At 42.6% G+C, this 17,789-nt stretch overlaps 1 protein-coding gene across 3 annotated transcripts in view; it reads right to left on the reverse strand.

The window, feature by feature from the left end:
• The window catches only part of RDX (radixin), a 32,326-nt gene extending 16,493 nt beyond the window's left edge, over window positions 1-15,833 (reverse strand). Inside the window, exons 1-4 of one of the 3 annotated variants that reach the window (XM_033146265.1) lie at window positions 15,731-15,833; window positions 8,489-8,566; window positions 1,780-1,863; window positions 1,071-1,166 (exon numbers count right to left, since the gene is read on the reverse strand). In XM_033146265.1, coding sequence (XP_033002156.1) covers window positions 1,071-1,166; window positions 1,780-1,863; window positions 8,489-8,500 — 192 coding nt within the window. In that variant the 5' untranslated portion in view covers window positions 8,501-8,566; window positions 15,731-15,833. Of the gene's footprint in view, window positions 1-1,070; window positions 1,167-1,779; window positions 1,864-8,488; window positions 8,567-15,730 lie in introns of those variants that run through there. The other 2 variants (XM_033146267.1, XM_033146266.1) reach the window with 2 other exon arrangements.
• Window positions 15,834-17,789: the final 1,956 nt, after the last annotated feature.

Raw genomic sequence — 17,789 nt, forward strand, 5'->3', positions numbered from 1 at the left:
CAGGGAGAAATATTTGATTAAACTGATCCCACACTTATTAGAACATAGCTCTTCCAGATTGCAGAGAGACACATCAGGCAGATGTGAAGTTGCACCAATGCAAAACCCTCTCTGATAAATTCCCAGGGTTAGTCTCAGCAAGATTAAGATCTGAATGAAACCATTTCTACAGGAGACAAAGAAAGTGGGTTCTATAACTTATCCACTTCCAATGTATTCCATGCAGTGTTCGAAACTCCTGTTGTTCTAGGCACATTTTGTGACAGGGAATTTCATTAGCACGAGCAGTTTCTGTGCTGTAGGCACAGTACAGCGGCTAAGATTTCAGAGTAGAAGGAAAGGAGGACCTTTTTCTGCCTCCCCACTTCCAGCTACTCTCTCAAGACTGGAGAAGAGACCCTCTTAAGAATATTAGGGGAGTGGGCAGGGGAAGGTCACTAGACGATGTGAAAAATGAATGTAATATTTTAGCTGCAGTTCATTCATTTTCAGCTTTGTATTCTTGTTATAAAAAGTGTGCCTAGACATTCCGTTGTTGCATCCATAACCTAGGTTTCAGGTGCCATTTAGCTCCAAGCTTTCATATCTCAGTTTCTAACACTGATTCCCTGTTGTGCATCACAAATATTAATACCACCCTACAGGAAACAAATCCAGAGACCTCTTAAGATTTCAAGTATGAACTAAATTCTCCATATAAACAGAAGAAATTGGATCAATCAGTTTAGCAATCTAATCATTCAGAGCAGGGCTTCTTTATAGCTGGCCACCATAAAAAGAAAGAAAAGAAAATGGGCATCTGACTTCATATCAAAATTAGCTTGACTTGTAAAATGGCCTTCACAGAGTACATCAGTTCAATCACTAAAAATCCTTATTCTACTGAAGAAAAAAATTGAAGAAATAAATCTAAACTGAAGATGTCAAATTGGTCAACTAACATCACAGCACGTATATGCATCTCTCTTCTAAATGAAAGTGAAATCTAAACTAGAATACTTTTTTTAACACCACCTACCATTCCTTCATTGCAAATTGAATTATTTTAAATAAAACAAATTATACATTACCTTTTTGTTCAACTTCAACCAAGTTGAGTATCCTTTGCTGTCTACATACTGTAGTCCAAAAAACCAAACTTCCCGTAGGCCAACTGTTTTTACAACCTTAAAAAAGAAGAATGACATCAATACTAATCACATAAAGCTTCATGATTAACCCTTCATTGTATTATCAGGGAAAGCTAGACACCCTATGATTCCCTGGACTTACTACCTCTTACTTCAAGGTAAAAAAAGACCAAGTCTATATGAGACTAAGCCAAAACTAAGGGAATCTCAAGTATGGGGGAGAAAGAGTGGTAGTAAGGGCTGCCACAGCTAAATAAGTAAATGGCTAGCCAACTTCACAGCAATATGGTTATTAAAGGGCAAGAATGACCACAGCAGTAAGCCATTTTGTTGCAGACAGCAACAGCAAGTGCTGGTTAAAATGTGACCCCCCAACGTCCCAGTGTAAAAGCCTGCCGTGTCTAAACCAGGACACTAGTATCTACAGGTGCAGCATTATCAGCCAAGGATCCATGACTAGCTGTACAGTAAGTGCTAGTACACTGATGCTGTACATGATGGAACAGGCAAGCTAGTTTAAGTGGAACAATGGCTACTTGGAATCATGAAGCTGTAAGTATGACATAGGTCAGAGGTTTTTACCTCTTCATTCTAAGCGTAAGTCACAGTTTGCTATGTCATGTCTAAATCAGCCCATAGTAAGACTTACCTGATCAAAAAGCTGTTTTCCTGTTGTGTTGGGCTGGATGGCAAACTCCAGCTCTGCATCCATTGTGGTGACTCTTACATTAATCTGCATAGAACAAGAAGGTATTAAGTCTAAATAGATTTTCATGCTTTGATCAGCATTGCCGTGCCGAATTATGAACTGACACAACATCTCACACATTCCATGTAACTAAACAAAAAGTTAAACAACCAAACTAAGAACTGGTAAGAATGAAAAGTTTTTTAAAAAACAACACAGAGTTTTGGGACTTTTGCTAGGAGTTAAAAATTGCAACCTGATATGCAACAATTAAATTCCATTGTCACCAGGAAACTTACTGTATCTATTTGATCTATCCAAACTCATTTTAAAGGATAGCGCCAACTCTTTCAGATTTGCAATGAACACCCTCTGTGGCAGGGGTCACCAACTCAGCTCTCATAGGCACAAATGTACCCATCGAAAGCTTCCTTGCTACCTGCAGGTTGCTCATCCCTCCCACCGCTGAAATTAAGCTTGAAATAAGCTTTCATTTTGGACAATAAACTAGATTGCTGTATCATAATATCATTTGTGATATTAACCCTGGTACTCCCAACAAGCACTGAGCACAATATCTTATGCTTGGAAGAGTTTAAAAATTGTGAATAATATCTCTGTTTTGCATTCTGGGGGATTAATTTACAGCCAATTTTAATCTCTGAAGAGACAGGTGGCAGCCCAAGAAAGTATCTGGAAAAAGATGCTTAGATTTTAAAGATATCTTTAAAAAAGGACATTCTATGCCTTGAAAAACAGGCAAATACACAAGCCATGCATTTTAGTTAAAATGGCAATTCAGTGAATGAGATAAAATAGTAAGGATAATCGAGTGGTAAATGACTAGACAGAAGTGGCACAGTCCAAGTTTGCTGCACTCTAGGATTAGCTTGCCTCAGTTAGTCGAGAATGATGACTTGCTTTCTAGTAGCAGAAGTCAAAGAAGCTTGCCTTAAACAGATCATTTGTGTTGTACAAAGAGCGTCAAGGTTCTGCCCCCATTGTAAATTAGATGCCTTTGTCTCTAATGATCTAGCAGGGTGCATGTATGCACTGTACGTACATTGTCTCTTTGAACTATGGCAACATGTGGGGGGGGGGTTTAAGCCCAGCCTCCAATATGGTTCTCAGTTGTTGTTATCGGAATAGGCTCCCTTCAGTGATAACCACAAAAATGTCATACTGTACTTAATTCGGCAGACTAGCATAAGCTTTGTAAGCTGTCTGTCTTTCCCAACAGAATGTCTCACAACAGCCATGAGGATATATTTTGTTCTATTCTGACAGGAGCATAGGAATTTCTTGCTGACCTTATAATACCCAGCAGTATTGCTACCAGGACCCAAAGACACCTTTTACTGTGCATATCTCAGAGCCTCCATGGTTTTAACTACAGCCCCCTTGCTGTATGTACTGTATCAGAGGCCACAGGCTGCATTCAAAAATCAGTGGTAGGGCACAGAAAAGCCCTGCTATGCTCTCCTATTCTGAACTCTTTACAGAAACATCAGTGTTTCTAACACTTCTGGAGCATAGACCTATGACAAAAACTTTTTCATGTGCTAAGGTAATATACATATATAGATTCAAATTTAGGCAAACGTTGGGGGGGGGGGATAAAACTGGCAGTCAGGGCTTATAGCTATGAGGTGTCAACAGTATTTTCTGGGCCCAGTACACTGCGCCTGCAACCTACTAAAATTGAGCAACTGCCTCTGTGCAAATTAAGATAGTGAGTGGATGTGGATCTCACTTAGCACTTCACTCACCCCACTGAGCCCCGCCTCTATTATGCCCCATTACACCCCCGTTCTGCTCTCTTCCATGTCCAAAAGAACCCGCGTGTCAGAGATCGTGTGTCAATTGGACACACCTATAGCCACCGCCTGTAGTTAATATACACCAAGGGTCACCAATGCAGTACCCACAAGCACCATGGCTTGTGTTGATCTCCCTTGGCAACCCTGGGTAGGGGGGCCCGACACCGAGCTTTCATTTTAAAATAATAATAATAATAAGTATCTAGCCCTCCTAAAAAGGTTACAAAACAGAATGTGCACATATCCTTATAAATAATTTACATTAAATGAGGTAGGCTGGCTGCTCCCGTCTGTCAGTGAAGTAAGAAATTCAAAAAGGAAAGCCCTTTCTAGCATGAAATAGTTAAGCAGAAAACTTCACAATGACTATACTCTCTAATTTTGTTTTATCTCATGCCCACCATGACAGCTATTTTGTATTATCACATGCCTCTGGGAAAGTCATTCTGTGACTAGTGTCAACAACATGCTCTCAAAATTCAAAATGTGCCCACTGATACAAAAAGATTGACAATTGCAGAAACCATAGTTAAAGCTGAGGTATCTGACAGATGATCACTTAAACCTTGGTTCATTGTCGAAACAAAATAATGGCAGACCAACATGGCTACCTATCTGTAACTTGGTTCATTGTGTCACAGAAAAATTAAAAGCAACAACAAGAGCAGCTGAACCTTGAGAGTGGTTTGAATTCTTTGTCACCCTTCACTTGCAGCTCTGTAGCTTTGGAACGCTGTTGACTCCTTAACCATAGTTAAAAGACGGAATGTATTCAAACATAACAATAAGTTATGGTTAAATTTAACTAAGGTTTATAACACAATTACAAACCTTGATTAATGAGTGTCCTTTAACCATAGTTAATAAACCATAGTTAAACTGCTGGCCTGAGACATAACTCTTACTCATTGCTTAATAAACCATAATAAACGTGGAGCGGCCATCTACATATTACAGGCCCTGAAACTCAGGACCATCTTTCTGGCTAACTTCCCATAGCCTTAGTTTTATGTATCTTCCTGACACGGACACTGTCGTCATGCCCTGCTTGTGCTTTTTATGTTATTTGTTTTACCCAGCACGATTTTACCTCCAGTGTTTTATCTGTTTCTGTTTTATTCTTTGTATAATCATGCCAGGCCACTGCCTGGTCTTTTACTAAGTGCTATGGCCATATGGCTAATGCAATAAATAAATTGATTGATTGAAACCATAAAGGTAAAGGTAAAGGTAAAGGTAAAGGTAAAGGTAAAGGTACCCCTGACCATTAGGTCCAAACATGGACGACTCTGGGGTTGCGGCGCTCATCTCGCTCTATAGGCAGAGGGAGCCGGCGTTTGTCCACTGACAGCTTCTGGGTCATGTGGCCAGCATGACTAAGCCACTTCTGGCGAACCAGAGCAGCACATGGAAACACCATTTACTTTCCCGCTGGAGTGGTACCTATTTATCTACTTGCACTTTGATGAGCTTTCGAACTGCTAGGTGGGCAGGAGCTGGGACCGAACAACGGGAGCTCACCCCATTGCGGGGATTCAAACCGCCGACCTTCTGATTGGCAAGCCCTAGGCTCTGTGGTTTAGACCACAGTGCCACCCACTTCCCTAATAAACCATAGTTATGTGTTAATAATCAGGCCAATGATTCTCCCTTGAACACTTGTGTGCTAATATTTATAACACAAAATAATCTTTCATATTTGGGACTATTACTTTCTAGTACAATTCATTTTATCAAAGAGTGATATTTTGCCTTCAGGATTCATAAGAAATCCTACATTAACTGATGCATTTAATTGTTGGCTTACATTAATTGCAATGCTTTTTGATATAAACACTTATCTAATGTGCACAAGCAACATAGTATTTGGAAACAGATGCACTGCTAAAGCTGAAAAGGATTTTTAATTTTAATAACTGGGTTGTTTGACTTAATTAGCATGTATTTAAGGAGTATGCGAACTCATTTTAAATGCATGCATTCCAGAAGGCACTGTGTGCTTTAAATGTTCTTTTTGTGTATGGTTGAGACTCAAACGGAAATGATTAACATACCAGACAAAACACAAAATGCAGACACGTGGTAGGACATTTAGATTCTGAAAATTCTGCTTTGAATTAGTACAGAAAAGTTATATACTGAATAGTACAAGCCTTTGGAAAATGCAGAAGTACTTATTTAATTTATAGTGCCCAGTAGATTGAGCCCTTCAAGCCTCAAGCCTGAGAATCCTTTAACAGCAATAGAAACATTTATTTGTCAACAATTACAATTGAATGCAGAATGAAAGAAAATGCTGCTGCTATTATTTATTGCTTGCTTTTTGTGAGTCTGTCAGTGAATTTCTAAAATGAAAGGTTTTGGTCTATGTCTCTGGATAACACACTGACTTCACTTCATTTCCTTAACCTGGAAGGTATTCTCCCTAATGTCAGATATAAGAGGCTGATTATAATTACTCTGGTGTGATGTACTCTGCACTTGAACAGAGATTATTACTTCACATTTTCGGAACTGAGCCATACATTACAGGGTACCTTCTTATGTAAATTGGCTCAAAAGAAACAATATTTTTTGTCTATTAATTTAATACGTTGATCTTTTAATTTAGAGGTGTTATTTTAATCTAGAGAAAAACTGTTTTAGACTATAAAAACTTAAATTGGGGAGAAACCGAATGCAACTGAAAGCAAGCGCTCCTCACATTTTTAACATATTTCTGTGTTTAGGTATTATTGTTTTTTACAATGGATGTGTAGGTATAATCAATACATGAATAAAAAAAACTGATGTTGTGTGGTATGGCTTAATTTTTAAACAAGAGGCATGGAGTTACTCTTGCCTGAAAATCATTGTGATGAAAACAGCAAGGTTAAAAATTGCAGCCCTACCAAGTCAAAATGTTACCAATCACCACTGCCTACAGTACAGTGGTACCTCGCAAGACGAATGCCTCGCGCAACGAAAAACTCGCTAGACGAAAGGCTTTTGCGGTTTTTTAGGTGACTTGCAAGACGAACTTTTCTATGGTCATGCTTCAAAAGATGAAAACATTTTGCGATTTTTTTCCTGCAAAATGCATTCCTATGGGAAACCGCGCTTCGCAAGACGAAATTTTCACAATACAAAATGACTGGCAGAACGAATTAATTCCGTCTTGCGAGGCACCACTGTACAAAGTTAACCTGCTCTTGCTTCTGGTCCCACCTACCACTGGCATGTGCCCCCTCCCTGAATGGTTGACCACAAAGGAATGCAGCACTCAGGCCAAAAGAGATTCCCCACCCCAGCTCTAAATGATGCTAGGTAGGAAAGCAGATCAGAAAAAGATTGTATCTTATGCAGGCACACACAAACTGTAAAAGATTATCAATTGTGCAGCTGCTACAACCCACCATACTCATGAAAGCTGCACACTTCATTGCACTCTGGCAGTGCTACTAGTGTTACTCTCTAAGCTACGCATTTTCTGCTGCAATCTTCATCACAGATCCATGCATCATCACTACAGTTCATCGGGTTGAATACAAGTCTTTCTAAACTAGCTCACTATATTTGGATATAGGCTTAAATGAGGAAAACAAAACAAGTCTGTACTCTAAACAACAGCAAGACTCCTTTATATCTACAGATTAGAACAAAAGTGCATTTATGACACCCAGACAATAATATTGTTCAACTGCTTTTTAAATATAAAGAAAATGAAGCTGCAGTCAGAATGGGTGATTCAAGGCCATAGGCATGGAAGAATATTATCAAACCAGACTTGCACGTAAGCAAACGTAGAAACAAAAAATAGGTATCAGAAACAATGCCAAGAAGCAGCACTCATAGGAAGTAGTTGCAAAATACCACATAGTTTTTCATCAGATTACATAGTGTGGTATTAAAGTAAGTTTTACACAGGGCACATTGAAGTAAATTAAAGTAAATGAGTGTGACTAAGTTAGTACTGTATACCTATTGAAATTAATGGACCGAAGTAAGATTTAATTGACCACCACCCCACAGCTACAGAAAATTGTGTCTAAATGAATAATTTCCCCTCTCACACATACACAAATCTTGACCAAGAGCTAATCATTTAGAAAACCAAACAACACATACACAGATCCATGCTTCATTAAGTTCAGTGCCTTCTCGCAGGCTTCCCATAGTCATCTGGTTTGTGACTGTATGTTTAGCATGGTAAAGAGGAGACTGAGAGGAGCTATGATAGCTCTTCTCATATATCTAAAGGGTTGTCACATGAAAGATGGAGCAAGCTTGTTTTCTCCTGCTCCAGAAGCTAGGACCTGAACCAATGGATTCAAGTTTTTTAAAAAAGGAGATTCCGACTAAACATCAGGAAGAACTTTCTGACAGTAAGAGCTGTTCGACCATGGAACAGATTCCCACAAGAGGTAGTAGACTCTCCTTCCAGGGACCTTTTTAAGTAGAGGTTGGGCAGCCATCTGTCATGTATGATCTAGTTGAGATTCCAGCATTGTAGCAGGTTGGACTGGACACCTTCAGGGTACCTCCCAATTCTATGATTACAGCCTCCCTTTGCAAGTCTCCTATGGTGTTTCTATATATCAACTGAGAGAAAAGATATCAGCAGCAGTAATTAGTAGTGATTGTTAGCAGGGCTTTTTTTCCACCTGGAACTCACTGGAACTCAGTTCTGGCACTTCTCAGGTGGGTGCCATTGCCATTATAAGAGAACAAGGGAGGCATTCATTGTGGGTCCCAAGACCTCTTTTTCTAGAAAAATACCACTGATTATTACCTTACAAAAACATCTGCTACGAGTAGCAGACAACACACTGAGCTGAAAGCCAATCAAGTACAAGAAATAGATTACTTACTGGTTTCGGCATTTTCTCCCCTTTTCTGTGTTTCTGGTTCAGTTAAATCATCTGCTGTACCACAATCTTTGTACTTTTCTGTTGAAACAAAGTAATTATTTATAACTACATGCAGTTCACATTTCACTAATAAGATAACTGGCCCATTAATACTATAAATGTTCAATATGCTGTTAAGTATATAAATATACATCTGCTTTGCAGAGCTACATTGATTTTACATGGAAGAAGCAAAACTAATTGGTGCATGAAAATTTCAGAAGACTGTGCTTAATTAGACATGTACAAAGAGAAAATTCTAGTCCTTACATTTGGCACTTGGTCCTAACTTTTTGCTTCTGAGCACCGAAACAAAAAACACTATTATTTCTTTGTTTGAAGCTGGACAGATCCACATAAAGATTAAACGCAAAGGCTGCTGGAAGAATTCTATGCTTTTTCAGGAAATCTACACTGTCTACTTATTACTTAAGTATAATAGCATTTATTTAGAACATTTATATGCCATCTTTCAGTTTTGAAAATCACACAGGGAGCTTCCAAATTAACGTTCATAAAAACTAAACAAATCCAAAACCAAACACTTTGACAGCCTCTATGCCAGACAGGCTATAGAAGCAGATTTCTTCCCCCACCACACCCATCTCAACCCCAGGCTGGGAATAAACTGTTGAGTTAGTGCATCATCATACAGTATTAAAGTGTCTATATCCAGTATGTACAATGTGCCTTGCTCTACCTCAGCCTTCCACAACCTAATGTCTGCATGATGCTTTGATCTACAACGCCCATTATTCCTACCCAATGGCCATGCTGACGGGCATTGTAGACCAACACATCAGGAGGGAACCAGGTTGGGGGAAGACTGACCTACATTATATGTATTCAATCCACTACACATTGTGGATGTAAGAATGCAGCATCTTATAATCAAGACAGAAAATCCATTCCTCTGCCCTTGAACTCTTCATCAGCTGTCATTTTACAAGCTACAGAAAATGCTATTTTTAACAGACATTTCCAAATAACGTTTGCCAAAAGTCTATTATTTATAAAATATAACCTTTTTATGTCTGTTGAATCTGTTTTTAACTTACATAGTCATGAGCATGGGAAGAAGGCTAATGAATTGTTTTAGTATTATTATTTATTAAAGTTATTAATCACTTTTTTGCCATGGCAACTCAAAGCAACTTACAGTATCTTAAGCAAAAAAAAAAAACACATACCTACAATAAAAACATTAAAAAATGGATGTTTCACTGCCTGCCATAAAAGCGACAATCAATATTAGAAACTGAGATATAAAAGCTAGGAACCAAATGGCGCCTTTTGGCTATGGTCACCACAATATCTAGGTTTTATCGTGTTTTTAATATTCTGTTGGGAGCCACCCAATGTGGTTGGGGAAACCCAGCCAAATGGGCGGGGTATGAATAATAAAATTATTATTATAGGTGCTTTTTTAACAAGAAGGGGGATCAAGCTGAAGATGCACTGGAAAAACAGTCTAGAAAAGATGTGACTGCAGTTTCATTCTAGCAAAAGAAAAAACCAAACCTCTTTTACTCAATCAGAGGGGGTAGTTTGCCAAAACCTATGTTTTAAAAACTTGTGAACAACTTTATGTAGAGAATTTATTTGGTTCTTTTTGCAATTTGTGGTATTTGGAGGATTGTAACCAGTCATAGCATGGGTTAAACCACAGAGCCTAGAGCTTGTTGATCAGAAGGTCGCCGGTTCAAATCCCTGCAATGGGGTGAGCTCCCGTTGCTCAGTCCCTGCTCATGCCAACCGAGCAGTTCGAAAGCACGTCAAAGTGCAAGGAAGGTAAACGGCATTTCCATGCGCTGCTCTGGTTTGCCAGAAGCGGCTTAGTCATGCTGGCCACATGGCCCGGAAGCTGTACGCCGGCTCCCCCGGCCAATAAAGCAAGATGAGCACCGCAACCCCAGAGTCATCCGCAACTGGACCTAATGGTCAGGGGTCCCTTTACCTTTACCCAGTCATAGCAAAACAGGTCATACAGAGAGCACAGCGGAACTTAAAATTCAGGCAAGTATAGGACAGTAACACCCAGAGAACTTCATGGCTAAGTGGGAATTGAATCCTGGTCTTCCAGATCCTAGTCCTACAGACATTCTAACCACTACACCACACTGGCTCTCACTGGGGAGAATTTTTTTTCTTTCAGTTTGCAAAGTCACAGCTTCTGTGATAGGCGGAGCTGCCAGTGAGGGACCTTGTCTCATTCTGTCCATTCATGCCCACATAACCTGATTATTTTCAAAGTTCTAACAATTTTCTTTCTGTAAGGGAAAGCACTTCCCTGTAAATGGTACAGGAGTACTCATGCATTGTTGTTGTTGTTGTTGTTGTTGTTGTTATTTTAAGCAGGGTGATGCTCTACCATTTCTTTAAAAAATTCCAGAATTATGATATCCTTTATGAGACGTGGCAACCAGAATTACACAAAGTATTCCAAGTGCAGCTGCACCATAGACTTGTATAAGGCCATTGTGATATTTCCAGTTCTGTTTCAATCCTTTTCCTAATGAACCCTGAAAAATAATTCCCCCTTTTTACCACTGCCCCAACCTCAGTTAACATCTTAACTGAGCTATCCACTATGACCCTAAGATTTCAGTTCTTAGTCACAGCCAGCTCAGACCTAAATAGCATATATGTAATGTTAGGATTTTTTGCCCCAGCATGCATCACTTTAGTTTTCTTAACACTTCATCAGATTTATCATTTTAATGATCATTTACATAGTTTGGAGAGATCATTTCTGAGCGCCACACAGCCTCCTTTAGTTAAAAACTACCCCAAACAACTTGGTGTCATCAGCAAACTTTGCTAACTTATCTCCAGGAAGGACTAGAAAGATGCTCTGTCTCATGCTATAGACTTGGGTTCAAAAAGCACACAAAACACATTCAGTAAATCTCACTCACTGTCACTCACTGTCACAAATGGGCAGGTTCAGAACCAAGAACTAGACCAAAATGGTTTCCTTCTCTATTCTACTTACACTCCTGCCTTCATACCAAATATGCCATCAGATACACAAAATCAAACTTCAGAATGGCCAGGTACACAGGAAGATGCACAGGTACCCCTGCCCACAAAAAAAATCCCTTTTTGTTATAAGGGTGTGTGTATAAACCTCTGGCCAATGCCTGCCTGTAGGATGGTGTACTGTACAAAGGTCAGACTCACATCCATTGTTGCATCCACTTTCACCTCTCTGGCTAAACCTACCACAGGAATGCAGCTCTCACCCTCCCTTCAAATGTCCCCTTCAAAGCAGCTCTCAGGTTGAAAAAGGTTCTCCAAACCAGCTTCAGATTGATAAAGTACCGGTACTTCACAAAAGTCTCATCAAAATCAGTTACATATTATAAAATTATAAACCGGGTTCTGTTTATGCATGAAGAAAGTTAAGCATATTAAGACTGCATCACTTGATTACTCAGCAAATTAGTGCTGGTAGCTCATTTTCTTCAATTCCTTACTCTGGACTCATACAAACTAATTTTTCTTAACCAGAATAAGAAAAATATTTCATATTCCCAATTTTACCTCAATTTTCTGAACCTTGAAACCCAAAAAAGTATTTGCTGGCAAAAGTAAATGTGCCATCGAGTCTAATGCGCACCTTAATTTTTGCAACGTAATTTGACCAAAAAAGGTGAGCATTAGACAGGGCCGTCTCGTCCATTTGGGCTGGTGGCGTGGCGCACCAGGGCACCGGGCCCCCAGGGGCGCCCCCGCGAGCCCGCCGGCATACCGAGCACCCCCTCCCCAACCCAACCCAACGGGTGGGTGGGCGCTCACCCGCCGGTGGCACAGCCCTGTCTTCGAGTGCAGCGAGCGGGGGGGAGTAGCGCGGCCCCGGCGGCGGCCTCACCCCTGCCCCCACGGGCGGCCGGGTGCTTGCGCCGCCAGCGCTCTCCCCCGGACGCCCCGGACGCATGGGGGCGCCAGAAGGATCGAGCCCACCAGCATACCGGCCGTCCCCCTCCCCAACCCGCCCCCGCCCTCAAGGGCAGGCTGTTGGCCGGGCGCTAATGCAACGGCGGCGCAGCCGCTGCAGCCCATGCCGGTCCCTAGCGAGCTGCGAGCCGGCCGCCCTCGCCTCCCATCCCGGGAGCACTGGAAGGGTGCGCAGAGCCCCGCGCCGCTCCAGCGCCACGCCCCTCATCCCCTGCTCGCCCTCCCCTCTCCCGAGGGGCGGCAAGCGCGAGAGGGAGGCAGCGGAGAGGCGGTACGCCGGGGGCGCCGGAGGGATCATTGCGCCATGGCGGCTGATCTCCTTAGGACAGCCCTGGCATTAGATTTGAGTAAATACAGTATGTAGAACAAAAATTGTTAAAGACATTCTACAGAGGCACCACATGCAAAGTGCCCCGAAGAAACCTTTATTACACTGACCAGGATCAGCTTTCTGCAAACAAAATCACTGTCTGATAGACTTTTAGGCCTTTGAAATCCAGTATATCTATTTTAAGATCCACCCTGATTCTTTTTACTGTTCTTCTGTTATTTGTTTTAGCTGTTTTTAATATCCTATTGTTAAATTGCTGTAACTTGCCCTGGGACCTAACAGTGAAGGGCAGGCAAGAAGTATAATAAATAACATGGAACCAGGAGTAGTCTTGTAAATATGACTCTAAGACTTCTACAAAGCTTTGAAGTTCCTCACCAAAGATGTCTTTGCAAACTTCAGAGCAAAGGCAGGAAAAATCAGACAATGGAGTGAAGCAAGCACTGGGGTCTCCCAAAAAGCACTGGAACTGGTGCTATTTAACACATTCATAAGCTATTTGAAGACAGAGATTTATGGGTGAAAACAAGTAACTCAGGACAGTGAAGACCAAGCAGTTAGTGAGGAACTCCAAAACAATCACTTCAAGCTGGGTGAATGGGCAAAAAAATAGCAAAACAATCTGTAAAGTGAGGTGCACTGGGGCAAAATACCCTAACCACATAAATACTAATGGGATCTGAACTGGGGTCTTCACAACAAAATCAAAGTATCAACAACAACAGCTGAAGGGGCTGATGGGGGGGCATGATACGGGGGAAAGGGTTTAAACTCCATGCTTACTTACCTATCCTTACACTCCTCCCAACTGCTATTTAAATAACAGAAAGTGGGCACACTATATACATACACTCATTTAATATATCATCTACTTTGGCCCATGGTCTGATCCAGTACTGATGCTAACCTGGAAATTTATTGTTCTTAATAAGGGAATTGCAGTCTTAAAACTCTGCAGCACTGCAAGCATATAGGCTGAATATATACCACTTAAGTCAAATGGACTTAGGCAGCCTATGTGGAGAATTACAGCCAAAATTCTCAAGCCTTAACTTTTAACTTTAATTACTTTGTTCATAAGCTAACCACCGTAAAGGAGATTTGCATAAATCACTGACCCAAATAACTCACAATAGTTATTGTGCTCATTATGTAAATCAATACATTAAAAAGCCAAAAAACATGAAAAAGTAGATTTGTTTTCAACAATGGACAGCCTCATTCTTTGGATCAGTTTCATATGATGTCATTATTTGTCTATTATGGGTACTTTTATCATGAACACATGATTGGCGCATGGGTGGCTAAAATTCTGTTTGTGTTGGATTTTGCAGAACTTTTGCATTTAATTACTTTTAAAATGCTTAATCATCCCCAATGCAATCTGGAATACTTTCAAGTACTCCAGATTCCTGGTCTACTGGCAGCTAGCTGAGGTCTGATTCTAGGATCCAAATGTCAACCTGTATCTGGAAGAATGGGAAGAATACAGGGGTAAAGGGGTGCATATGGAGCCTGGTGATCATTTCTGACTCTGCAGCGCTCCAGCAGTCACCATTTCCTTCAGCTGCTGCATGCTCCTATGGACTAGGCAGGGGGTTGGGTAGAAGTTTGGCAGCTGCCGACATGAGGAACGTGTTAAAAATGTACTTGTCCCCGTTTGCAACAAGTAGCTGAGCCGCATGGCAGAAGAAGCTTCAAGTTCAATCCCCATTCCCACCCCATCTCTTCTATTATCTCCCCAATAATACCGACCCCTATTACTACCCGGGGGGGGGGGGGTAGAACGATGACACTCGATTCTTCTCGTACAGCAATTTGCTAAACAAGCTTAACTGGGAAATAAGCCCCGCAAATAATTCCAACAGAGCTTCCTTACAAGCAGATGTGCATTAAGCCTAGGGTGTTAAAAGACTTGCAGCCCGATCCCACAACTGACTTCGAGATGCAACTTACTCCCCATCTCCAGATTGTACAGCTTGCCCTTAAGCCAAGCATATCCAACCGAAATTAATTCCACGCAAACGTGCTTAAGTTCAGGTTGCTCGGCTACAACCCTCAAGCAGCGCTAAGTAGGCAGTGATCGTAAACCCTATTGAGATTGCGTGCGTTTGTGGGAGCGGGAGGTTACTACAGAGTAAACACGCTCCGGGCTGCTGCCATTAGAGCCCCCGCTCTGCCTGCCCTTTCCCCCCCCCCCCTTTTTTTGCTAACAAAGGAAATCAGCAGCAGCGAAGGTGGTCTTGTAAAATGCCGTTAGTTGCAAATGTAAACATTAGAGGCAGCCTGCAGCATATGACACTATCCCCGCGTGTGTGTGCACATACACATATACACACGCGCGCGCACACGCATATATATGCATATAAAAACACATACATGCATACACATATACACATATAAGTAACAATTACGCCTTCCCGGACCAGTAACCCTCTCACAACAGCCCTTCCTTCCTTCCTTCCTCAGGGGCTGAGGGGAGTGAGCGGGAGGAGAAAAAGCGGGGAGGCGGCGAAGAAGTCGGGACGGAGTCCCCGCGGAAGGAAATACCTTTTGGGGGGGCGGGGAGTGAGTTGGGTCGCCGTCGGGTGGGGGAGGGCGAGAGAGAGGAGGAGGAGGAGGAATAATAGCTGCTGAGGGGGGCGAAGGGAAGCGAAGAGTTTCTCTCCCCCTCAGATATATACATAAACAGTAACGGTACTGTATTTTGGAACTACGATTCCCACCGCCCACATCCCCGTTAAGCTTGCGCAGTAGCCGCTAGTGCGTACCGGAGGTGGGGTCTTCCCTCAGCTTCTGCCCCCAGGTGAGAGGCGTGAAGATTAAGCGAAGGAGCGCGAGTGGGAAAGGGCGAGGCCTGGCAAAGCAGCACCGCCGGGGTCGGCCGAAAGTAGCCCGCTTTTCTCCCTCACCTGGCGGCTGCGGAGGCTGAGACAGCCCGGGGGCGGCGAGCTCTTCGCTTTCCTCTTCTTTTTTTTCTCTGCTTCCAGGAAAGCGGATTGGGTCCCAAGCGGCGGTGGGGCCGGAGATGAGAGACGGGCAGCCACACACGCACCAGCACGACGGCGCCCGCGCAGCCCCCTCCGTAGCCGGCCAGGAGGCGCTGCAGGGCCGCTCCGAGCGTGGCTGAGGCGCGCGCACCCGTGCGCGCTCTCGTTCCCGTCCCTCCTCCTCTCCTTCAGGGCCTCGCTGGTGCTACTACAGCTTCGCTGCCGGAGACGCGCCAGAAAGCGGCAGCGCCGCGTCCTCTGACAGGTCCGCAATATGGCGGCGGCCGTCGGTTTAGAATTTTTCTTTTCCCTCCCCACCCTATCAGAGTTCTTGGCGCCTCCGCTTCCCTACCGGGCATGCGCGGACGGAGGCGGGGAGCATGCGCTTTTCGCGAGGGTGAAGCCGCTGTTTCCCTGAGCTGAATTTGGGAGAGGAGAGGAGACGCGCGCGCGACATGGGGAGGGATGGTGTGCATAGCGGCTGGCGGTAAAGGTCGGCGCGCGAGAAGGACCGTTGCTCAGAGTCACGTGGGAGCGGGGCTTGGGTCCAGCTTTGTACGGCTGCAGCCACCTACACACCAATACAACCCGGATCCTGTGCGTGTTTACTCAGGAGCTAAGTCCTACATGGTTTAAATGGGAATTGCTTCCAAGTAACTGGTGGATAAGTTGGAGCCCTACTTGGGAAGAACTCGGTGCTTGAATTGCTGGAGCTGAGGGGGGGGGGCTGGCCCTCCCTTAACCTGCTGGTCCAGGAAGCTACAGGGTGCTAAGTTTTGGCTAAAACTGGAGAGTCAAGAAGCAGAGCTTGTATGTTTCATTAAGGGACACACGCATACCCCTTTCTTTCTAGGAGTGTAGCACCATCAAATCTTAATAAGAAATATTTAAAGCACATCTGAAATGGGCTGAAAGCACGTGACTTTCCATCAAAAAATTATTGGGGGGGGGGGTGTAGCTTCCTCGCAAGGCAACAATTCCCATGCTCCATAACTACAGTTTCCAGCATTCTTTGTGGGAAAGCCATGTGCTTTATATGTGAGTTGGATGTGCCTTAAAAGTTTGGCAAGGCTCTGCTGTTGCAGAAAGGCTGGATGGTTGTGCGCACACAAATTTCATTTCTTTTTTATTAATCACGGGTTACCATCATGTCTGCACTCTGCTGGCCACTGGGCACATCAGATTTCCCCCAATTTTTATTGTCATCTTAGTTGTTTTATTATTTTTATTCCTGTTAGGTATGTTTATTTGTATGTGTGTTGCCTCAAATATGCTGTAGAAAGGTGTCTTTTAAATTTATACACAAATAAAATCAGAAGGGTACAAATCCTGTAGCCATTTCCACGTAATGAACATTACTGCCTTTGTGAGCAGTCTTACAGCTGTGTGATTAAAGATGCCCAAGTATGTAAATATTTGTTTGATTTGCAAATCATTTGATCCCCAACTGTCAGAAAAGATCCTGCTAAATGCACATAATTCTGTCCTAGCAATTCAGGTGAAACACTGGCAAGTAACCATTATCAAAACAATCACACTCTATGAACAAGGCAAGGTTATCTTAGGTAAAGCCACTAATAAATACAGTTCTACGTACAATAACAAAGGATTGCAAGTATGGGATTGTGTTGACTAGCAGAACTTTAACGTGTGGAGCTAACAGAACTGGATCAGAAAAAGCTATTAGCCCAGACACATTAAGGAAAGTGCCAACACTGGCGCACAAACAGACAGAACAGCATTTTTATAATTGAAAGTGTTTCAGTAGGGACAAATGTAAGGTTCTGCACTTACGTAGGAAGAACCAGATGCACAAATACAAGATGGGGAACACCTGGCTTACTAGCAGTACATGTGAAAAAGATCTAGGGATCTTGATGGACCCCAAGCTTAACATGAGTGAATAGTAATGCAGCAGCAGAAAAAAGCTAATGCTTTTTTAGGCTGCATCAACAGAAGTATAGTGTCCAGTTCAAGGAAA

The sequence above is a fragment of the Lacerta agilis genome, chromosome 4 (assembly GCF_009819535.1).
Source record: "Lacerta agilis isolate rLacAgi1 chromosome 4, rLacAgi1.pri, whole genome shotgun sequence".
NCBI classification, from domain to species: domain Eukaryota; kingdom Metazoa; phylum Chordata; class Lepidosauria; order Squamata; family Lacertidae; genus Lacerta; species Lacerta agilis.